Here is a 23,523-nt window from a genome sequence, read left to right as displayed (position 1 = left end):
GTAAAAAAAAAAAAAAGCTCTCTTTTTCTATCTTTGATGTAATATTTGTCATTTTTCTATCGTAATCTCCATAGCTCATCACCCATGATCAACCTCTCTTCTCAGCAAGGAACGATAGCAAAGACTCTTTATCCGCAATTAGGTTCCTCTCCGCCGCTTGAAACAATTTGGCAGTAATCAGCATGTCTGGATTGTACTCCAAAATCTCTTTAATAGCTTTATTATGACATCTCTCCAAAATAATTTCTGTCGTTTCTTCGGTTATGGGTAAGATCCGATCATCCTCCACAATTTCCATAACCACATCGTCAAGGCCATAGTTGTTTTTCTGCTCTGGATCATATGGATAGCTTTGCAACTTGGAAGCTGTTACTTCCAAATCGGCATTATGGTAAATAGCCCTTGTCGCGCGGTATTTTCTCTCTGCACTGATGTCGACATCCTGCCAAATTTCGTCCCATATCGCTAGCGGATCCAGATCAGGTTGTAATGAAAGGAAGGCATTAAGTGAATCAGGCTGTTCATGAAATGCAGCCTCTTTGAAAACCTTCTTGGTAATTGGAACTGATTGTGTGTTTTGGAGAATAGCAGCTACAGTGTAATCTGACTTGGCTGCAACGATCATAACCTCCTCCGTGATAACCACATCATCCAGTCGGTTTTCCAGCAATATATCCATTGATTCATCGTTGCTTGCTGCTTGTAGAAGGACATTGTGTGTAACCGGTGCGTCTGGCTGCGATGTAATAATAATTTCGAAAGCCGAACCATTCGCAGCAAGCGTTCCCATCGCCCACTCATCCACAACCAAGTGTTTGCGATCAAGAAGAAGCTGCACCACCTGTGCTTCATCATAGTTGCCTCTTGCTATTTTTCGGATGATTTCTTGAATCGGTAGATGATCGCAAGGTTGATCCAGAAGCACCTGCATCACCTTGAATTTCGTGCACGCCGCTTCAAGAACCCGACTTGAGATCTGGGCTTCGGGGAATTGCTTGACAATGCTCGCACACATCTTTGCAGCACGGTTGTCTTCAAAGCTGACTGCTGCTAGCAGACTGTTTTCCAGAGTGGGAAAGGATCGTCCCGGGAGCTGGAAAAGATATCCCACAGCAGAAAGCGAGTTTCCTGCTGCCGCGCAGACGATATCCGTGGTAATTGCAACTTCTGAGCCTCCATTCTTCATCAGTAGTTCTAGGATTTCAACCGCATAACGCTCATTTGAGGCAGCTGCCTTGATCACTTTCTCAGAGACAATGAAGCCCAGCTGCTGTCTGTCCAAGGCTGTCTTGATCATGGCCAGTCCATGTTCAGTATTAGAAGCCATTTGCTGCATGTCATCTTCAGTCAATGGACTTTCTCGGCTGGGGAGATCAGCGCTCCAAATAGCGTTGGGTTGTTGGAGAGGCTGGCTGGTCATATCTGCTTTGGTGTTTGGTTTTTTAGTGTCAACAATCAAATTGAGAAGTTGATGGGAAAAAATCAAAGTCGAGAACCAGGGGGTTGTTGGGGGTTTAAAAAATCAAGAGCTGAGCTGAGCCGAAATGCGGCTGAAGTTCAGCTGCGAGCAGCCATCCTCCACTAGACCTGGACATGGGTACCCATTTGGGTACAGATCTCGTACCCAAGTTCCATTTACCTTGGGTATGAATACCCAAGGATATTTTTTGGGTAAATTTATCCATACCCGAGGTACGTTTATACCCAAGTCTACACAATTTCCCTGCATAAAAATCCTTAGTCACTAAGGTGTATTTTTCTCTGTTTCTAGCCCGTCACAGCGTCAACGATTATCATACAATCTAATAATCTATCTCTCTTTCTCACCTACCATCTATAATACTACTCTAACACGATTTCTATTTACCAAATGGCTGCCATTTTCGGCCTCAGATGACGCCAATTTCGGCCGTCATTTGGTAACACGTGATCTGTACCTTTCACCACAGCCAGTGTGTTTACGACCACGCACCACGACTCCGACTCCTTGTTTCAGAGCCCCCTGTGGGCGTTCCTGTCAAAACCTGGCTTCTCTCGTATCGTACCTAAGGTTCTAGTTAGTTATATTTCAAGGCAGGACACTTACCCTAAGTGTCTTCCAATGTATCCGTATGCTTCAATGACCATCCAGGCCCAAGTCGTAATGCGTCGATGGGTATATCGCCCCGTCCAGGCTCCGTAAGACAAGTAGAATCGATAAGGTAACGAATAGAAAAACAAGGCCAAGCGAGTACGTATACTGGGTTGTTGGTTAAGTGCGGACGAGTCAGAAATTAGAAAAGTAACCAATGGTGAATGACTTGTATTGATCGTGAAAAACTAAGCTAAGTACATGATTGAGCGTCCTGTTATATCCTTTCGTTTGTATAACATTCTGACTAGCATCCCGATGGTAGTTGTCATGGTAGTCGTAGTCGTAGTCGTAGTAGTCGCAGTTTGTGTGTGTGTGTGTGTGTATCTATTCAACGTCGAGAGGCGGATTTTTCCACGGAACGATCCTGGTCCCGGTTCGGGACATACGACGAGCAGATCGAGACTGCCTGTATCGAATTAAACTACGGAGGACTGCCTGTATTTAGATGATACTCGCGGCGCCCCCGCCAACCATGTATCCGTGCTTGGCGGGCTACACCGGTACGTCAATATCACTGCAATGTAACTCGAGATTCCACCCATCATCTTTATATGCCATTAACTCTATTAATTGAAGAATGTCAGATAAAAAAAAGCGCATCCCTATAAAATTAAGACCCTACTCTATTAGCGGAATATATAATCTAGTCACTATTTGCAGTATTGAGGGGGTTATTCTCCTCATCATCTTGCTGATGCCGCCGCGGCAGATTAGCATGGACTGCCAAAGGACCAATTTGTGTTCCAAAGCTTGATAGAATGCCGATGTACTTACTTTAGTAGCTACGGTTAAAAGGCACGTTTCGTTCGACGCGTAATGTCTCTGGCTGTGGTTCACCGCCTTCAATACAATTATAGCAGAAGGCCGCCCAGCAGCAAAACTGTATTGCACCGCTTGATTTAATAATGCTCTAATAGTTAATTAGTCAAGTTAGTTAAGCTAGTATATGATGTTATTCCTGTCTTTGGTAGGAGTCTTGAAGCCATGATGTACCCGTGCATGGGTTAGTAGGCGGAGTTGCTGGCGGTGATCTGGTGGCCATATATATTACCTCCGACTTCCCTCTACTGTATTATCTCCATTCACCTACACACCATGGGGCGAGAGACCCCAACCAGTGGGCCTTTCACAGTCCTCCCGCAAGTTGCTGGGTGAATATCATCCAATATCATTCATTTGAGGATCTCTTGTCCCTATCAACAACATGCAAGGACCTGCGCGCATCAACAGAGCATTTTCTCTATCGGCAGATTTCCTGGAGATTCGGGGAAACTCTTCCCCTGCGACGACTCCTGCGTCTTCTTCGGACCATCCTAAACAGACCAGATCTGGCATCTTCGATACGGCTCTTGAGCCTACTCTCTTTCAAAAGCAAATGGATCACGCCCCAGCAAGACATCGACTGGAGGGAAGAAGTGCCTAGCTTCCAGGATGTAACAGAGAAGGCGATTAATGTTATCAAGCGAGCAAAGTTTACAGATGCAGAAGAATGGGATATTGCTCTTAAGAGGGGCAACTTCTTTGCCTTTGCAGCCATTTTGATTTCCCAATTGGCAAATATCAAGACCCTTCATTTGGACTTCTGCTTTGTCTGGTTGGATGGGTTTCCTGGGAGGATGATGAAACATGCTGTTTTCTCACCAAACAAAGAACTGCCAACGTTCAGTTATCTCTAAGAGGTTTATTATGGTGGAAATGTGCCCAATCCGGTGAAATACTGGACGGAAATCGATGATGGCCCACCAGATACGTTCTCCGATCCTTACAACCACGCCCAATTCATAGGTTGGTTCGGTTTACCATCTCTTCATCATCTGGAAATTTGGCTGCGGGATATTGAAGAATTGAAAGAAAAGCCAGAGTTGGACCTCAGCCACTTGCATACACTGATTCTAGTTCGGTCAACGATACCTGAGATGGATGTTCCATTTTTACTCCGCCGCACTGGGGGTCTGACGAATCTCCATCTGGGACTAGCACATGAGTGGGAGGAGCAAATGTTCTATGAGCATAGTGATTGTCTTGCGGAGGGACTGGGATTGGTCAGTTCTACGGTCGAGAGACTTTCTGTTGGTCTTGAATACCACCCATGCTACTGTGGCGAATCTCATGGCGATGATGAGATGGAGGAAAGGAGGAGCCCATTGCATGGGATTTTGACCCGATTTACTCGTCTACAAGTGGCAGAGGTGCCTATTACCTTTCTCCTTGGATTCAACCCCGACTATGCAGCCAACCTGGATGGCTCCGTTTTGCCTGATACTCTGAGAGAATCGGTTTTGCGGAATGATCTAGTCAATTTGGCCGGGTTCGAATGGTATGACGGCGATATCCTTGACTCCATCAAAATGTTCTTGACACATTCAAGACACTCGACACCCCTACTCCGCAAGATTACATGTCGGCGATGGAAACGAAAGTATAGTGAGGATTGGCCTGATGAAGATTTCCAGATGCAGCTGGCTTGCAAAGACATTGGTATTGATTTCAACATTGTTGTTGATCATCTTTCGTCTGGTTTATGGAATGAACGGAAATGACACGCTAAAGCAGAATACACAAGCGCAAGAAAGTATCTATATACAAATCATCAAGGATGCTCCATCCTCAAGCCTCAAACTGGAATTCCCGCTTAGCACGTTGCTTGCTTCTTCCACGTTGCTCGCTGCCCCCACGCTGTCCGCCTCTTCCACGTTGTCCGCCTCTCCCACGCTGGCTTCCTTGTTCACCTCTCCCTCCCTGCCCTTGTTGCTGAGGCTGTTCAGTCTCACATTCTTGGTCGTCATTCTTTCCTTCATCCCCCTCGCCTTTGTTGAGATTCTTGACTGGGAGCTTCTGATGATGCTTTCCTTCGACAATTTCATCGTACGCCGCTCCCTTTGTCTTCGCAGGAACAATATCAAAGTCCATGCCTTTCACGCCCACGAAATCCTTGCATCCCCAGTCACCCTCATCTCCCTGAGAGCAGGGCTTCGCAATTTCATTTCGCTCGCGGTTCCAGGCAACAATGACCGGCTTGGGCGTTTTGTTTCTTAGTTGCTCTCCGCCATGGGCCAGTAGCCATGTGTAAGCGTCCATAACCCCTCCACAGTTTCCTTTGGCTCTGTGTTGCTTCATCTTGGATTCATCGCCACCGGCCGCGTCCCTCATGCATGTTTCTATGGTTTCTCGCAGCTGTTTCGCCTCGTCGACATCCTTGATGTGGTCAGAAAAGATCACGACCTGCTTGTTTTTGTTCTTATAGACGTATTTCTCCCCCTTCAACGAAGAGGCGAGGAAGACTTGGTTGTCCACAGCCAGTGCGGTCATGACCGGTGGAACCATGAATTTTGGGACATTTTTCTGTTTCGCCAGATTGGTGACTTCTTTCCCTGCATCTTCCGCTATCTTCACCAATTGTCCGTGGGATGGGGTTTTTTTTACATCAACATAGGAGCTGAACAAGTACCAGTCCGACCCTTTTCTCTTTCCGTTTTTTTATTAGAAGAAAGAAAAAAAAAGCCAATGGGGTGAGACAAAGAAAACCAGGTGAATTTATCGGATTGCTTGAAAGTTGAGAAGTTGGTTACAGCTAACAAAGATACCACAATAAAAGACAGACGCAAGTAAGCAATGCAATAGCCATATCATCCCTGTTGGTCCTCAATTATGTAGATGCACAGACATCATAAGAGCTTTCTGATAGTTATACAGCTGCAATTCAGAATAATTATTGATGAACACAGCATGCCACAGCTTAGGCTCAGAGAACTCTATCAAGTTGTTAGTGGAATAAACCATGGCTACTGAATTGAACACTGAGTAAGAGCGCACCTTTGGTTGGTAAAGAAGTCGCACAGTCGATTATGATCCAATCCTTGGCCATGTTCTCTTTCAGCCAGGGATGATATTTTCCACCCTCCTTGAATCGAGAGGTATGTTCATCAATGTCACGGCTCGAAATAGTAGAACTGAATTCCTATATAGACTATTGTAGCCATCAACGAAAATATTGAATCTGGGGAAGAAGAAGAAAGGGGAATCTATCTAGGCAATGGGCGGTCTTTATTAACATCTGTGCGATGAGGCTTAAGCCCTTGTTAACTCAGATTGCTTGTATGGCTTCGTTTGACATGTTGGCGCTGTTTGTAAAGCATTGAGCCATCACAACCTCAGCTTGTAGAGCAGTCTGTGATTCACATAATTCCTCAAGCTCATCTTCAGCTGAATCAAGAGACACTGGAATATCAAGTGGCTCAGTTTCCTTGTTGACCTGCTGCTAATAACTTTTGAATTCTTTCTGAAGGATCTCCCAGTAGTGCTTCATGTCACGGACTCGGAATAGTAGATATTAACGAACTGAATTCCTATCTAAACTATTGTAGCCATCGACGAGAATATTGAATCAGGGGAAGAGAAGGGAAGAGGAATTCTATCTACGGGAAAAGGGACTTCTATATCTGTGCTGTGTGGTCTCGCTAAGTGCTTTCTTTGTTTGCTCGGATGGCAGCGTTTGTCGATATCAGCCACTGAGGCGCTGAGGCGCTGAGGCGTTGAGCCATCACACTAATAGCAGGTCTTGTTTATACTCCCCCAAGGCTCTTCTGGAAAGAGCATCAGCTTGAATTTCCGGCACTATCAAGCCTCGCTCAGGATATTCTTTATATCCCAGCTAGTGGTGCTGGTGTTGAGCGTCTCTTTAACTCTGCTCGTGATATCTGTCATTATCATCGAGGCAACCTCAAACCTGATACAATCAAGGATGTGATGATGTATATGTGCACATCAAGGTTTGAGATTAAACAAGAGGAGCTAGATTTGATAAAAGAGTATCTCTCAGCTGGCGAAATTACAGGCGTTGAGGAGGAAAAAGCCCTCTCGCAGCCCCAGGAAGATTTGGAACAAAAAAGCGACAATGAGGAAGATGATATACTATATAATTCACAGCCTGCAGCACCTAGTGAGCGTGCCCTAGGGAAACAACGCAGAAGCATTTTTTCCGAGCCAAGAGATGGGATAGACCGTGAGCTTGATGATGATGATGGTGATCATCCTCTACCTAATATACCACATGAAAAGGATAGTACGCAGGCGCGTTCAAGAAGGGTTCGGGAACAGCTAAAGATGTCAGCTGGCTTTGAAATTGATAGATACTAGCTCCTATTAGAAGAATTACAATAAATTGAGCTATGACAAAAGTTTTCTTCGATCCTATATCAACAGATGTGAATTATTCAACCAGTAGACTTTCTTACAACTACAATACCATTTAATACTGCCAAGGATTGCATAAATTATATAGACACAGATTCGTCAAATTCGCACTGTTTACATATCCGCATGGATATCCAAATCCGCAGATGTATAATTTGGATATTTTGCGGATTGTGTCGCAGTCTATCCCAAACCAACCCGAGCATGTACAGGTATTCTGGGGATATGCATTACACCCAGATCGAGTAGGCAACTTTATCAAAAAGCCCATGCTCTCATGTTCAAGGGAGGAGATCATGACTGAGTTACACCATCATCTCAACTTTCCGGTTCATGATATCTTGAAAGATCAGTCACCATCCCGTGTGTGATGCTTCGTATGGCAGCGACCTTTTTACCTCGTGACACCACGGACAGACCAAAGGTGAATCCGGAGCATATTATGAATCTGGCGCTTATTGCTCAATTTGTGAATATTCCGGATGAAACTGTTACGATGGATTATGCCGTGAGAGGAGCGCAGATGGCTGTGTATAATTTTATGGGGTTGGACAAGGAGACAGAAAGTCGAGGTAAAGTTCTACTTTGTCTTTTTTTGGTTTGTGGTGGATAATGTATAATGAATTAATTATCTATACCTGGTATTCTGCTGACCATGGCTGTATGACAATTATCACCTGCATTACTGTAGAATAACCAATAATTTCACTTCCATAAAACCGACAGCCTCGCATATAACCAGAACATGGGAATTTCTTATTCTGCCAAACAGTCGTTTGCGAGGCTGTCGATTACGAGCCAAAAGCAACCATCAGGGATAAGATGGCCCCAGCACCCGCAGATCGCAGTTCTCCGTATTATGAGGCATTTTATCACTCCTCATCGGTGAGGATCATTGCATATAATCGACTGTTTCAAGCAATAAGACGCGGGATGGCTCGATCCGTGCAATACGACAATTGGTTCTCTGCATCATAGCAAACAGGTTCGTGATACTTGATCGAGAATGATACCACTGCATCAATGTAGGTGTATGTGGTGTGCGTAGATTGGGCTTAACCATCTAGCCTTGAGAAATGAGGTTTGGATAGATTGACAACTGGGCATTCATGCGTTTGTTCGATATCCTTTGTAGAGCCTCATTACAGTCGACGTGGGAAGACGATATATTTCTCCATGGAGGTCAGACAAGGTCTCGAAATAATAAAGCAAATCAGCAAGGCCTTCAGTCAGAAACCGCCACACTGATTCAGCCCATCAATCGCAGTCACACGTCAAAATGACTCAAAGCATCATGATCAACCGCTACCTCAGCCAAGCACGGTTGATGAATTTATTGAATGACCTCTTTGGAGTCGGACAATTCAATACCCAGGTACGAATGAAATTATCGAGAAGCAGAGTATAGTTGGAGATGAAGCGTGGCTGACTAGACGGCGTTTTTATAGACAAGGAATGGTCAGTATATCATTGAAGCGCCACGTCTGCTTACAATTGTGAGTGAAGCCGCGAAACCCGCCTTCCACGCACGAAGAAGCAAGAAAATGTTTAAATTGCTTTTTTCTGTTGAATCTGACTGGATCAGGAGGAGATAGAGAGTTGCATCCAGCGCCCATCTGTTGCTGCGGCCAATTAGCGCGTATCAGTTGGTGTAAATTCATTGTTTTTTTTTTTGGTGGTTTCTACGCCATTCCTGCTAAACCCACGCATATTCAGGTGCAAATGCGCTGATGCTAGGGTGCTGGTCGGCTGATTATATAGTGGGCCGTGGGGGAAGTTCGGAGCATTCTGTATGCGGAGATAATCGGGTGGGTTACAGTGGCAATGCATCTTTTTAGTCTGGAATAAGCTGCCTGTTAAATCAGCATCTGTAAGCCTATCACTGAGGTATCACAGGCCGTGATAGCCATGCATAGGCAGGGTACCTCGTGTAAAGCAATGGACAATGAGTGGGGCCCTTGTCTCGGCTGGGCGTTTTCGTAACCTAATAATGTCACCTATAGAAATGGGTCGCAAGGTATAAACGAACGCCGTTGTGCCCGGTCAGACTCGGATGTGGATATCAAACCTATGACACTCGATATACTGATATTTTTCATGACACATAAACCAGCCATGGTGTCTCTACTACCTATGCAGCAGATTGACGGAAAATGCGTTGATCAACGAAAACTTATGTCCCTACTCAGAGCCGTCTATGGCATTTCCAACGAGGGCAGGAATAATTTCTACGTCGAGGTAAGAACCCTTCCACTCTGACTATTCGTGTATTAATACAGTTCTTGAATAGTTGCGACTGAATAAATATAAAATCTACCGAGCGACCGACAGCCCTGCTCTCACTGAGGTGAGTGATCGATGGATATATCCCTTGATACCGGGCACCACACACTAAACGTGTAGGCGGAAATCCGAAATTGTCGAACGTATTGCCGGTTGCTATAACGATATAATGAGGGGGTATATATTTCTGTATATACGTTTTCTAGCAATGTTCAGCTGGCTGGATATAATAATAGTAGGCTGGGTTACGAATCATGATTTTAATGATGTTAGTGATTTGGATGGCAAAACACATGTTTTGTGTGGCTGTAAGGGGCGAATTCGTAGGCACGTAGATAAAGCAAGTACAGGCAAATATTTAATAATGAATCATACATAATATGATATCTCAGGATGGCTGTTTGTTACTGTGATATGTTAGCTGGATTGGTGGAAAGTTGCTGCGCATCTGCCTGGTTGGCAACATGTTTTAAATAGGTGCCTTAATTACAGAGTATATATATGGAGGCCATTCCATCCTATATCTGAGATATCCAATAACGCATTAACTATAATGATAGGTATCAAACAAGCCAAGATTAACTTGATGAAGGGAAGGATTGATCAACAATCGCGTTTATTCCAAACATGGCCGACAAAGTGCAGACTTGAGGTTATTCAACCGTTCAAATCGAATTCCGATGCTGATATAATTCAATTGGTCGAGAATGCATCACAGCTGGAATTACTGGATACGGTATGAAGCCATCTATATTGTGTGTTCGGTACTGATTTTATAGACTACATCGAAGCTGTTTATCGTCCGACAAGAGGACACCTGGTCGAGAATAAACATCTCGAAAGAACTCTTTGAACAGTTTCTGGGTGTTTACCACGTCTTCCCAAATATCTGGAAGTCTGTTTTCCCTCTTGGGTTCAAACTGAGCGAGAATGAGTTTGCATTTCCCGGTCCTTCCTCTCGGTATACTACCAGCGAAGGACAGGATAAGTGCGGTCGGTTTTCCATTCTGAAGCATTTCTAGCTTGAAGAATACTGATATCAGCAGAAATATCATACATACTCCGTCGTGTGGAAGAGCATGGCAGAGAATGTGAACCAGTCGATTCACCGTGGTCGATTCGACACACAGTCGTCTATCATCAACTAAATGGAAAGAAGGATATTCAAAAATCCAAGTCCATTTTCCTACTGATTTCCCTTCCTTCGACAGTGTTTGAAGATGAATTATCCCAAGTCATCCAAGAATCCACAAAGGAGGTGAATCCATGGGTAATCCATTGGCTGCTCGTTGCCGACAGCACAAGAGGCTGGCCTGCATACATATCCTGGATAGAAAGTCAGCTTCAGGAAAGAGTATGCTCCTGCCTCATCATAGAGATCATCGCTAATGAAACAGTCTCGACCGATATACGTGGCCACCGTTGGCGATGAACACGATGCGAAAAGCCTCACTAATTACAAGTTCAGCCTTCAGGATCGACAGGACCTGTATCGATTTGAAGAGTATATATCTACTCTGCAAATTATTCTTCCTACGATGCTGGAGAATATTATTCGTGTCCGTGATGTCTATCAGGAATGGTGCTTTGAACACAGTTTATCTCGGGATCATCTTGGTTTATTGGTGGAGTTTGATGAGCATATCTCTGATGTTAAGAGGGATATTCAGCGGGTTGAAGTGTTGAAAGAGAGACTGCAGTCTACTATTCGGCTGGTATGTTCTGTGTATTAAACATGTCCAACAGACTAACCCTGCCAGTTAACCGATCTACTATCCTACGAAGAAGCATGCATGTTGAAGAGTTTGGCGTTGGAGTCCCACAACGAAGGAATAGTGACATCTCAACTGGCAGTATGTGAGAACTCTTTGCTGCTTAACTGATCTAACAGCAACAGTTTCAAAGCACCAAAGATGCGGCCGCGGTCAAAGTGTTGACTATCATTAGCCTGATCTACCTTCCCACCACGATAGTGGCTGTAAGGCATCATCTGACCTCCACTGTGGCAGCGCTAACCGCCACAGAATTTCTTCTCAACAGAATTTGTCAAGGCCAACAATGGAAAAATGGAAATTTCCCCTCAATCATGGGTTCTCCCCGCAGTCGCACTGCCCCTTACCAGCCTCACTCTTTGTCTGTGGTGGTTGTGTGTGCGATTCTCACCGCCAGTTCACACTGGCGATAAGGGGTTACTCAGTCTACGCAGGAGAGTGCGGGATATCGCCGCAGGAAAAGACTCTTCCGATCTAGAAGAGGGACTGCAGCAAAAGGAAAGAGAATACAAAACCCCTCCGCGGCGACAGACGATGGAGGTAGCAGGGGTTGGGTCCAAACCGCAGGCTAAGATGGACTAGCTGTAGTTATCATATTTACGCATTGATGCACGAGTTGACATTGTGACTTGCAGCGAAATAAGATCCGAAAGATCATCAGAGTAATAATGCGGGCAATTCTATTCATCAAGAGTTCTTTATTTCTTTGCGACAGCTTGCACTACCGCAACCCGGGATACGGCAATGCAGGCCATGCTTTGTTTTTCTTCTTTTCCATCCCACATTCGTCCACGAATTGGTGGCGTTCGTCCCAAACAGTCGTCATGGATGCCTAGACTGACTAAGGAGATTAATGTGTTTAGTTTCCCTGCATTGCAGCTACTCCCTTTCACAGTCTCCTACAGGAACGTATGGCAGCTCACCGGGATAGCTTCTAAACCAGTCCTTTGCATTCCGCAGCTCCCGCCACATTTCTTGCCTTGCTCGTTTAGTCCTTGGTGCATTGACCATGAATCTTGTCGATTGTCTTCTATACCCGCTTTGGCGTCTCGTGGCTATATCGAATCTCTTTCCCCTTCCACCGAGACAACATGGTCCCAATCGTCCTCGGAGCGGGTCGCCGTCCAGTGATGATACCACAGTCGGCACCGATCAACCGTTTCCCACTGCCCTCGTATATCCGATCAGCGAAGCTTCACAGATTGATGGTTTCCCCTCGACGAGATTGATGGATGGGGCCTCGTTGCCCCCTCCTCGATCCCTAGGAGTCTCCGACACCAACGGCCCGGCAAAAGACCTCGCCGAACAGCTTAGAAAAGCTCGAATTGAAGACATCGGAGGAAATTTCCATTTCTACATCTCACGACAAACGACGCGCGATCTCATCAACAAAAGTACCGTCACGGACATCCTTGCCCAGCATATCAAAGATCGAAAGGCTCTACAGCGAACTGTCAGGAAAACTTGTAAACGCGGGAAAGCCCTATTTGCCATTCTCGTGCTGGTTGGGAAGGAAGCTGAGATGGAGCTGTTCTTCAAGGATGACATCTTTGATGACCAGCTTCCCCTTCGACGACGTGATCAAGATAACGAATTCAACCTCTGGACGGAGGACGGGAAACCGGTGACGGCCACTGGACATTGGAAGAGCAAACATCGAGAGAAGTTCTATTCGTTCCAATGGTGGTTCCTGGCACCCGTCTTTAAGGACCTCATGCATTACGAGCTTTCCAATAATGCCAGTTTACCCACCGTGCCGTTGCTGCCAGAAGAGAGCCATCTAGTCCCGCTGAGTGGCGGATTCAGCGATGTCTTTTTTGTCCGTTTTCATCCCGCGCAGATGGAATGGAGCGAAGTCGTCGATCTGGAGGTGAGTATCCATCCTTCTAATATGTCATCTTGATTCCATCTGATGTATTCCGCCAGTCCAAAGGACCACTGTGTGCAGTGAAACGCCTCCACCAGTCCGACAAAGACGAATTCAAACGAGAGCAACAAATTCTCCTTCGGCTGACCCCCAAGAAAGACCGCCATCTCATCAAGCTGCTGTCCACCTTCCGAAAAGACGGGAAATGGCACCTGATCTTCCCCTTTGCCGACTCCAACCTCCGTGCATACTGGGATTGCCGTCCTACCCCTGATTTCGACCGAGATACCGTCCTTTGGTCCCTCACGCAAATGACTGGCATCGCACGTGCTCTCGCTAGGATACACGAACTCACCATCACGGTCAACGTCACCGATCATGATCCAGTGGATTCACCCAACGGCACCACCCGCAAGAAGAAACGGTATGAAACGCTCTACGGTCGGCATGGAGATATCAAACCTGAAAACTTCCTCTGGTTCCAGCATGCTGTCGGCGTCACCGACCCAAGAGGAGTTCTCCAACTGGCCGACTTTGGCCTAGGACGACTACATGGCCAACACAACTCTCGAGAGCAAACACCCGCCAACGACGTGCCTTGCTCGCCGACCTATGAGCCCCCCGAGTATAGGATTGGGAAATATGTCTCCCAGGCCTATGACATGTGGAGCCTTGGCTGCGTCCTGTTGGAATTCGTGACATGGCTCGTTCTCGGTGCGAAGGAGGTTTACAACTTCGCCGACTACCGCGGTGAATTCTCCCCTCGCACCGGGATCAACGACGACAACTTCTACACCATTACTTCGGACACGACAGCAGTGGTCCGAACACAGGTTCTCGACTGGGTGAATCGGCTGCATCGCCACAAACGCTCTTCACGACTCATGCATGATCTTCTTCATCTTATCACAGAGCATCTGATTGTGGTTGAACCGAGCGCCCGAATCGAATCAAAGAAACTGTACCAAGAGTTGAACCGAGTGCTCGACAAAGCTACTAAGAATGATGACTACGCCTTGACGCCAATGCCAGCCTGCCATAATAAATGCGCAATGAAGTAGTGCTTCATGGCACTTGGCGATCTATTGATGTCTATATTTGTAACCTACCCTTTGCACATCTGTTTCCTTGACCCCCAGAAATTTTCCTTCTTGGTCTATCATACTTATGAATTGTTACATTACATATATACTATTATCTTTACTACGGATGGATTGGTGATGCCGAGTTTATACACTGGTGGACTTTATCGGGCATTGGCATTCCTGGACGGTTGTATGGTAGATTATTGGATATAGGTCGGGTGCAGGCATTTGTATATTCATGGACTCATATGATCAATGATATTGCATCAATTATAGTAAATAATACACTCTGGATTTCTAGGATGCCTCAAAATGCAAAGGTAGTTTCTTGGTGCCTGGCCAATGAGGCATAGTAGTAGTAGTAGTAGAGAGAGAGTGTGTGTGTGGTGTCTATTTTACGTTGGGGCGGCGTTTGCAGTACGGAGTATCGGGAGGCTATACCAGAAATGGTGGCTACGGCAAACTAGTCAGAAAAGGAAACTCACAGGTCTTGGTTTTACATCCCACATGATTGGGAGTGCAAAGGTGTTAGGATACCTTGTATGGGTACAAGTTGCTGTATAGACGCACAAACAACATGAGCCGGCAATGAATATACCAATAGGGGTAGTCAGTTTCTTTCGCTCAATTAGGCTTACTCCTAGTAGGACTCAAATTCAGACAGATAAATTCAGACAGCAACTGACTACCCCTAGTGTCATTGAATATATAGTAGCTAACTCTGCTAACAAACGTCTACCCTCATCAGCAACCATACACACCGACATACCACGGGAATGAAACCACAACCCTAACACTATAGGCCCCCGTGAGATACTGCAGAAGGCGCTCAAATCCAATTACGAAGTCTCCATGCGGCGACGTCCCCCACCGACGAATATCCGCAAAAAACGTCAGAGACCGAAGGTCTTCGCCAGGATGCAAATACAGATACAGCTCGGCATCGACTGCTGAATTCCGCTCTGGTATAAGCTCGCCCATGGAGCGTCCGGATCTATTCAAAAAAACCCTTCTTGCGCATCGTATCAACCAGAACATCCAGCTGGTGTTCTCGTAACCCACTACCGATCTTCCCGATTCCGGGAAGCAAACAGAACACTCAGCGCAAACACAGAGAGGAAGGGAGTGGTATTTGTCACAATTGCCAATTGCCTTGGATCCAGCATGGCTATGGGTGGTACACAAGCTATCGCAGACTCATGTTAACTAAGGAAGCCAGATTGAGAGTCAAAAAGATGCGATTTCAAGCAAGATCTGAGATGTCCGATGAAGAGTCTGATCCCGACAGGTGTTCCTAGCTTCTCAGCATTTTGGCCATACAACTGAGGGATCTTGTGCGTGGATCCCTCACACTTGTTTCCTTCATGATCATCTCTGTATTCCCCAGAAAAGCAAAGTTCAAACTAGCGCCAGTCGGTCCTCGACAAATGATTCACAGACCTAGACGTATCCGATAACTGGATTGTTCGGACACAGCAACCTGCGAATCAAGAAGGTAAGTGGTGCCAGCTGCAGCGCCATAGTATGTCTGTACTCTGTACGGAGTATTCTGTAGTGTTATTCCTATCCGTTGACTTATACAAGGAGAGATAGCTATGTACTAGCATTGCATGAAGAGAGTGGAAAGCGGTATCTCATAATAAAACTCGTGGCCTGTCATTGAAGGTGCCTTTTCCACTGTCTACTTGACCCTTTTTAGCTTCCTAGTACCTTAGCATCATGTCCAGCCACTCCTCCTAGGACCTCAACAACCAGCAATTACAACCTCACTCTCGGTCGAACCAGCCCCTAGGAATTTAATTGACATTAGAAATCGTAAATGCCACGCGATGGATATGACGGGGAAGGTCCTGAGCATGTATCTTACCTCCTGAGCACTAGTAGCAAGCAAAACACCGTCACTCGACCAAATTCTATGAACAGCCAACCCTTGATCTTTCCCTGCCCAAGGACTTTCCCGTTCAGACGACATCCACTGATCTGCGCGCACAGCATTGGGCTCATGGAAGTGTACTGTGTGATTCAGACTCGCAACCACTCCTAAATCCTCGTACTTCACATCATCTTGGACCTCCATAACTACACCGAGTAAGTATGCGTCAGTTAAGAAAGCCAGAGCTGCAAGATGAGATTGCATTCTATTCTCTTGTATGGGTCCTTTGGCGCGCATCCAGTAGCGGATCATCGTGTCGGCAGGGTTCTCAGAGTATTCTACCTCTTGTTAGAAATATCTGTATGGAAGGGCAAGGTAGCCAAATGTGACGGACTGTTCAGAATCTTTCCCTTTCGGATCTCAAGAGGTCCATCTACTTTATATGTCTCCAGTTCGGCGTGTTCCGGCGGACTCAAATCGGCCGGCATCTTCTTCGCATGTTCATACGAAGCATCGCCGCCTGACCTTCCCGTTGCTCCAACTGCGGATGCAAAGCTTACTGTGGCGGTAGCAATAACCCTTTCTCCCTGGGTTGCTCGAACAATGCGAGTCGCGAAATTCTTGCTGTCGCGCATCCGCTCAACATGATACTCGATCGAGACATTTGGATTGCCAGAATAGAGGAAACTAATATGCATGCCGTAGACGACTAAACGCTCGCTAGAGACCGTGTGCTGGGCAGCTACCAGGCACTGTGCAGCCGTCGTACCCCCATATACTCCTCGAGCGCCGGTAAACGTCCATGGGGAACGGGTAGTGGTGAAGACATCCTGGAGACGCGCAAGTTAGCATAGATATGCTAAGGGGAGGTATACATAGTCAAGACCAGTTTTTCTTTAGAAACGGATGTCAATTCGACGGTTTTCTCGATTGGTGAGCTCATTATATCGAGTGAACTTGAAGTTCATTGAAAACCCCGCAAGGAATACGAACGGCTGGTATGTTCAAGCCACAAATGGCCCAGCCACGCCATATTGCTTATTTTCGCTGCAAGGAATTCGAGATATCGGATGATGGCGTTTAAGGTTAAGGATAATTACTGTGATCGATCTATATTTTCCATCTCTTCTTTAAGAAATGACGAGGCCGTCGCAGGAATCGATGTATTATCAAATCAGCCAACCTCGTCTGTTGCCCTCATTCCATACCAAGTCCGGTCAGCCAAGGAATACTAATATGAGCATTATCAGGGGCTCCACCTCTTTGGTCGAGCCTGAATAATTGGCAAGATACCAGATCAACGATTCTGTCAATACAGAAACCAGAGTGGGGAATATACACCTCAGAACTGCTCCCGAATGGGCGTCAACAACTCCCCATTATCCAACGCATATTCAAGATTCCTCAATGCCAGCAACTCCATCTCCCGCTTAGTCTCAACAGTCGTCGTACCGATGTGCGGTAAGAGCATGACACGGTTATTACCGATGAGGCCAGGATGTACTCTTGGCTCATCTTCATAGACATCCAATCCTGCAGATAGGACTTTCCCATTGTTCAGAGCATCAACTAGCGCTGCTTCATCGATTAGAGAGCCGCGCGCTGTGTTGATTACCACGACACCATCTTTCATAACTTCGAACTGTGATTGCGAGATAGTATGCCGCGTGTCTGCGGTAGCCGGGAGGTTGAGACTCAGGATGTCAGATGACTGGAGCAACTCGTCGAAAGTAACATACGTTGCAGATGCTGGGAATCAGATTAGTTAAAATGAGGCAGCATTACTAATCGCGGTCCAGTCATACCCTCTTTTTGTTGGGGTAGTCTTGAGCGATTATGATAAATAATTTTCAATCCAAACGCGCGAGCTCGATGAGCGAGAGCCTTGTGACGTTAGTTGAATTCTCAAAATGAAGATAAAATCAATCTTACCTGACCAATGCCTCCCATTCCCAGTATGCCAAGAGTCTTGCCATAAAGATCATGTCCAAGAGGCGCTCCCTCTTTCCACCTTCCATCCCTTAGTGCTTGCAAAGGGATCATCGCATGGCGCAAAGCACCCAGAAGTAAGAACATCGCCACGTCCGCTGTGGCATTTGCAACGATGTTCGGCGTGTTCGAGATACGGATGTTTCTCTCCGTACAAGTTGATATATCCATACCGTCATATCCAGCGCCATTGAGACCAATATACTTGAGTGAAGCTGGTAGTGAAAGGACTAGTTCTTCGTCGAAGGGTCCGGTCTCTTTTGTGGCATTGGTGCGGTAGAGACCAACAACATGGTCGAATTTACCTTGCTCGCAATACTGGAGGAACTCATTCCTGTTCCCTGTGAATTGAAGTACATCATACTTGGTGCGGAGGCGCTCACACTCCTCCTGAGTGTGTTGGAGACTTCCGATTAGAAGAAGACCTGGGATCGACGATGCAGACATTTGTGAATTGTCTGATAGCAGGGCGGGGACTTAGCGAAGCACCGACAACATTCAATGATGATTGTTAACACATACGTGAAGGCTGAAAAGATAGACGACTCCTACCGAGGCGGTTAAAACGTTTTGGCCCCCGGCAAGCCGTCCATTGCCCGAAATATAATGTGCAGGATTCGGCAAATCAGCGTGTTGCCGATCACCACTATGAGCAAGAACTTGCATAAAAGGTGCAATACTCCGGAGCTCACAGATTGAATGAGGGTTATTATTTAGGGAAAATATAAGCGAACACAAATGTCGCGATTCCAAAATATTATCGACCTCCCACCGGACGCTGCCTTCTCTTTGGTAGAAGCATACGCACACGATCCATTTCAGCAGAAAGTCGACTTGTGTCCTGGGTTTTACCGAGACGAGAACGCGCAGCCATGGATACTTCCCTCAGTTGCCCGAGTGAGTTATACTTTTTTTTTTTTTTTGCTGTGGCACGTCTAACATCAATCACCAGGCAAAGGAGCTTCTGCACGACGACTCAACCATCAACCATGAGCATCTGCCTCTTTCCGGGCATCCTGAACTCGTGTCAGGTGCAAGACGACTAGTATTCGGTACTGAGAATGTTGATGTGTTCGACCGGATCGCCTCCATCCAGACTATAGGAGGGACCGGAGCAAACCACTTGGGAGCGCTGTTCTTGTCCAAGACCCTTCAACCTGCGAACGTCTGGATCCCTAATCCGAGCTGGATCGCGCATCCCCAGATCTGGGAGCAGCTAGATGGAAGCACAAGTGTCCACTTCTATCCATACTTTGACAAGAAAGACCATTCGTTGAATTTCAACGGGATGATTCATACTCTGCAGAACGAGGCATCTGAGAATGATGTAGTGGTGCTGCACGGTTGCGCTCATAATCCGACAGGCATTGACCTAGCTGAGGCGCAGTGGAAGGAAGTTGGCGCTATCTGTGCGGAAAAGCGTCTTTTCCCGCTGATAGACCTTGCCTAGTGAGTCTGGATTCCGAATTTGTTCTGTCCCTCAAGTCTAATGTCTACGTAGTCAAGGATTTGCCACAGGAGACCTTGAAAATGATGCATGGCCTATAAGAATGCTGTTTAAGGGCGGGAATGTCGAATTCGCCGTGGCACAGTCATTCTCGAAGAACTTCGGCCTATATGGAGAACGCGTCGGGGTGCTCCACCTTGTTACGCTCTCTGGTGAAGCGAAGACAAAAGTGATCCCACAGTTAGAGCGACTGCAGAGATCGGAGATAACAACTGCTCCGTCGTACGGCGCTAGAATTATATCCAGTGTTCTGGAAGATGAGGACATTCGTCGACAATGGCAGCAAGACTTGCTTCATATGAGTGGCAGAATGCAAGCCATGAGAGAGCGTTTGTACAAGCTTTTGGCAGAGCTCAAAACACCTGGGTCCTGGGAACATCTATTGTCTGAGGTATGTATTTCTCTGTCCTGGATCTCATACAGCAATACTGACAATTGTGTCCACGTTGCAGAAAGGAATGTTCTCCCTCACTAGTCTGTCTCGACAACAGGTCAGTATACTGAGGGAAAAGTATCACGTGTACATGCTCCCCTCTGGGAGGATCTCAGTCACTGGATGTAAGTCGTGCTCTTGGGACATTGTTTGCCGAACATATATTGACAATGCCAGTGACGGAGTTCAATGTGGAATATGTCGCACAGTCTTTTGACAGTGTGATAAAGAAAACTGCCTCCCTCTGAACTAGTAGAATCGGATGACGGGGTAGGGCTGGGATTAGGCGCGATGTTAGCTCGTGATCTAATCAATGTAAATGATTGATCGCATATCAACCATGATCAATCTACATTTTCGGGGCACAAGCGGCAGTAGAGGGCGCCTGCGGTGTATTATTCCTAATATCCTAGCTCACCAATAAAAGGCGGTATTTGTGAACATTATATCCACCCCTCTGATCAGAGCTAAGATCAGAGTATCACCACCACACGGTACATCACACACACACACACACACACACACACACACACACACAAAAACACACAATTGACACAGCTCAGACGAGTAATGCCGCCTGTCACCAGGCACTCGGCCAGAGGCCACGCCTCAGGCGGTCCCCGCTACGGGGATAGCCCCCGGGAACAAGGCTTAGCCGCGCTAGTGAAAGCCCGCGAACACTGAAAACTCGAAAAGCCAGATAACCATATGGAGGGAGGCACAGGCGAGCCAAATGCCTCGCCTCCACCCCCAACACCTCTGTTCATGGACTATGAAATGGCAACCCAGATGCCATCAGCTATGCTGGAGCCACAATGCCCAAACAAACAACTCGACTTTGAGCTTGGAAAAAACGCCGGCATCGCCCTACAAGCCCGGTCCAAAAAAGAAAAAGAGGAAGACAAGGAGATACTGGACTTCCTCAACCTACTGGACAAGAAGTTCTCCTCTATGAAACAGAAAAGCCTTCCCAGGGCCTCCTCTTTTGGCAAGGGCCTCCAGACCTTCGTGCACAACTACTTCACCCAACCCAGTGCAAATGCAAATAACCAAGGCCACACAGCCAACCCAGCCCCAGCTAGCCCCCCAAAACATATGCAAACGCTATCCCCGCGCCCAAACCGAACAACACTACTGAAAAAAAAATCCTGTGGTCTCAGCCCCTAAGCCAGCAAGACCTCTTCGCCTTTTCCTTCGACTCCCAACAGACCACCCTGCCCGACATGCCAGCCCGCATGTGGCTCTACAAAAGCTTCGCAGTAGCCTAGATCCAGCAGTCACTGACGCCATCAAGGAAATACAACATGTTCCCACAGGGCTCGCTATTGGGCCTAAAGATGTCCAAAGTGCAGAGATCCTACTTGACAATAAGGATGATATACAACAGGTAATCCAAGGCTCTAATGCTGAGCTAGAACAGAGATGGGCAATCTTTGTCATCCCCGGTGCCATCAAACAATACATTGGCTATGATACCTCTATTGTCACTGTAACAGAGCAAGCAGCAAAGGAAGAATTTAAGCTGCAGACAGGCCATGCCCCTAAAGCTACACTGGTTGTCACGGCGCTCTACTAGGATGATGGAACGTCCAACTCATGGGTTCTACCTAGGTAGCTATCGACGAGAATAATCAACATGAGGAAGGAAGAAAGGAGGTAACGCCATATTTATCAACAAAGCAATAAAGCAAACAACCACACCTCACGTGATAATCAGCCAACGTGACCAGGCCGTCACACTGGTCCAGGAAGAGCCAAGAACACTCTCTCAATTCAGACAACACAGCAACAATGATCCTGGCAGTGCCAGAGACTTCTGCCTCCAAGATCCCACCTGTGACGGCCTGGTCACGTTGGTTGCTTATCACGTGAGGTGTGGTTGTTTGCTTTGTTGCTTTGTTGATAAATATGGCGTTACCTCCTTTCTTCCTTCCTCATGTTGATTATTCTCGTCGATAGCTACCTAGGTAGAACCCATGAGTTGGACGTTCCATTATCCTAGTAGAGCGCTGTGACAGGCACAGGCCAGGGAGGATTTCCAGTCCTGGCTTAGCTCCATCCCCCAACCATCGTTGGTTGTCTATACAGATGGGTCCAAAGAAAAGGGGAGCACTGCAGCAGGAGCCGGCTGGGTGGCCTACTGGGGCACCAGCAGGATCAAGATCTTCAGTGGGCACACAAAGCTTCCTAATCAGGAGATCTTTGATGCAGAAGCCAGAGCTGCCCTGCTAGGTCTGCAGGCAGCTCTCAAAAATCACCGACCCTGGCATGCCACCAACCTATATATCTGCCTGGACAACCTGGAGGCAGTACAACAACTCCAGGGTCAGCCCGGAGGATCAAGCCAATCTGTCTTCAGAAGCTTCCAAGAAACGGCCCAGTCGTGGGCAGACTATCCCAGAGCACCTGGCGTACGGCCAGGCGCAGTGCAGGTCAAATGGGTCCCTGGCCACACAGGTATAGAAGGCAATGACAAGGCAGATAAAGAAGCTAAGATGGGATGCCAAGCTCCCCTGGAGCAGTCCCCACCACCTGCTTCAATAGCAGCTGCCAAGCGAGCAGCCCGGAGGGTGCACTGGCAACATTTCACACAGTACTGGGCAGACAAGGCCCCCAGGCGCTATAAAGACCTTGGAATTGGCTTGGAGAAACGACCCCCAGAGCTACTCCTACCACAAGCAGCTCTGGGTCGCCTCCTAGCTGCCAGGAGCGGTCATGGGGACTTTGCTGAGTATCATGAGCGTTTCAAGCATGAGGATCAAGCATGAGGATGCATTGCTAACTTGCTCATGTGGCCGAAGAAAGGAGCCTTCCCACTTCTATTTCTGCCGAGAGGGTCGCAAAACAGCGGCACATCCATGGGGCCAACAACCAGTAGTGGACATCCTCACCAAAAAGGCCGGGTTCACTGCATATGCAGATTGGCTGGGTAGATCACAATTCTATACTGCCATCTGTAAACGCCATTAGGATGCTAAATGCATGAAAGCTGGGAACCTCTAGGCTTACCTCTGGTTTCCTTCTCTCTGTTTCTCCTTTTCGTCTTCCCCCCTTCCCCTCCTCTTCCCATCTCTCCCCCCTCTTTTCTCCTACAGTCCTACTTCTCCTTGCCTCAGTTTTCGTATCAAGAAAACCTGAAGACACTCAGTTCGCTCTTCACAGCTGTGAAAACCCAAGCAGCTCCCCGCGCGGGGAGCTACCTGTATTTAGATGATAGATGGTAGTTTAGCTAGGAGATAGGCAGTTCCGATCTGCCCGTCGTATGTCCCGCACCGGGACCAGGGCTTTTCCGCTTCCGAGGCTCCCAAGGAGCCGTGGAGGCGTGGAAAGACCCGACCCTCGACGTTAAATAGAGACACACACACACACACACACACACACACACAC

The 23,523-nt window shown here is 47.0% G+C and overlaps 10 protein-coding genes across 10 annotated transcripts; 6 read left to right on the top strand and 4 right to left on the bottom strand.

Annotated features, from left to right (window-relative positions):
- Positions 1-88: 88 nt before the first annotated feature.
- On the bottom strand, positions 89-1,420 carry ACHE_80460S (uncharacterized protein; the record flags this gene model as incomplete). Its single annotated transcript, XM_043283833.1, has 1 exon — positions 89-1,420. The coding sequence occupies one exon, from the start codon at positions 1,418-1,420 to the stop codon at positions 89-91; it is 1,332 nt and encodes a 443-aa protein (XP_043141073.1).
- Positions 1,421-4,050: 2,630 nt separating this feature from the next.
- ACHE_80459A (uncharacterized protein) lies at positions 4,051-4,674 on the top strand (the record flags this gene model as incomplete). The annotated part of the gene is made up of 1 exon (XM_043283832.1): positions 4,051-4,674. The coding sequence occupies one exon, from the start codon at positions 4,051-4,053 to the stop codon at positions 4,672-4,674; it is 624 nt and encodes a 207-aa protein (XP_043141072.1).
- A 67-nt stretch (positions 4,675-4,741) lies between these two features.
- Positions 4,742-5,800, bottom strand: ACHE_80458S (uncharacterized protein; the record flags this gene model as incomplete). Its single annotated transcript, XM_043283831.1, has 2 exons — positions 4,742-5,476; positions 5,795-5,800. The coding sequence occupies 2 exons, from the start codon at positions 5,798-5,800 to the stop codon at positions 4,742-4,744; spliced, it is 741 nt and encodes a 246-aa protein (XP_043141071.1).
- A 3,624-nt stretch (positions 5,801-9,424) lies between these two features.
- ACHE_80457A (uncharacterized protein) lies at positions 9,425-9,772 on the top strand (the record flags this gene model as incomplete). The annotated part of the gene is made up of 3 exons (XM_043283829.1): positions 9,425-9,565; positions 9,618-9,674; positions 9,731-9,772. The coding sequence occupies 3 exons, from the start codon at positions 9,425-9,427 to the stop codon at positions 9,770-9,772; spliced, it is 240 nt and encodes a 79-aa protein (XP_043141070.1).
- A 1,376-nt stretch (positions 9,773-11,148) lies between these two features.
- Positions 11,149-11,964, top strand: ACHE_80456A (uncharacterized protein; the record flags this gene model as incomplete). Its single annotated transcript, XM_043283828.1, has 4 exons — positions 11,149-11,325; positions 11,371-11,463; positions 11,508-11,588; positions 11,635-11,964. The coding sequence occupies 4 exons, from the start codon at positions 11,149-11,151 to the stop codon at positions 11,962-11,964; spliced, it is 681 nt and encodes a 226-aa protein (XP_043141069.1).
- A 427-nt stretch (positions 11,965-12,391) lies between these two features.
- ACHE_80455A (protein kinase domain-containing protein) lies at positions 12,392-14,310 on the top strand (the record flags this gene model as incomplete). Its single annotated transcript, XM_043283827.1, has 2 exons — positions 12,392-13,252; positions 13,309-14,310. 2 exons carry the CDS (start codon positions 12,392-12,394, stop codon positions 14,308-14,310), a joined length of 1,863 nt encoding a protein of 620 aa, XP_043141068.1.
- Positions 14,311-16,092: 1,782 nt separating this feature from the next.
- Positions 16,093-17,150, bottom strand: ACHE_80454S (acyl-CoA thioesterase; the record flags this gene model as incomplete). The annotated part of the gene is made up of 4 exons (XM_043283826.1): positions 16,093-16,122; positions 16,202-16,545; positions 16,602-17,037; positions 17,094-17,150. The coding sequence occupies 4 exons, from the start codon at positions 17,148-17,150 to the stop codon at positions 16,093-16,095; spliced, it is 867 nt and encodes a 288-aa protein (XP_043141067.1).
- A 399-nt stretch (positions 17,151-17,549) lies between these two features.
- Positions 17,550-18,643, bottom strand: ACHE_80453S (D-mandelate dehydrogenase-like dehydrogenase; the record flags this gene model as incomplete). The annotated part of the gene is made up of 3 exons (XM_043283825.1): positions 17,550-17,956; positions 18,013-18,091; positions 18,140-18,643. 3 exons carry the CDS (start codon positions 18,641-18,643, stop codon positions 17,550-17,552), a joined length of 990 nt encoding a protein of 329 aa, XP_043141066.1.
- A 291-nt stretch (positions 18,644-18,934) lies between these two features.
- Positions 18,935-20,384, top strand: ACHE_80452A (uncharacterized protein; the record flags this gene model as incomplete). Its single annotated transcript, XM_043283824.1, has 5 exons — positions 18,935-19,093; positions 19,149-19,645; positions 19,698-20,094; positions 20,156-20,261; positions 20,314-20,384. The coding sequence occupies 5 exons, from the start codon at positions 18,935-18,937 to the stop codon at positions 20,382-20,384; spliced, it is 1,230 nt and encodes a 409-aa protein (XP_043141065.1).
- Positions 20,385-20,844: 460 nt separating this feature from the next.
- On the top strand, positions 20,845-21,303 carry ACHE_80451A (uncharacterized protein; the record flags this gene model as incomplete). Its single annotated transcript, XM_043283823.1, has 1 exon — positions 20,845-21,303. One exon carries the CDS (start codon positions 20,845-20,847, stop codon positions 21,301-21,303), a length of 459 nt encoding a protein of 152 aa, XP_043141064.1.
- Between the last annotated feature and the right edge of the window lie 2,220 nt (positions 21,304-23,523).

The sequence above is a fragment of the Aspergillus chevalieri genome, chromosome 8 (genome assembly GCF_016861735.1).
Source record: "Aspergillus chevalieri M1 DNA, chromosome 8, nearly complete sequence".
In the NCBI taxonomy this organism is placed as follows: domain Eukaryota; kingdom Fungi; phylum Ascomycota; class Eurotiomycetes; order Eurotiales; family Aspergillaceae; genus Aspergillus; species Aspergillus chevalieri.
This window is presented reverse-complemented; position numbering and strand designations above follow the sequence as displayed.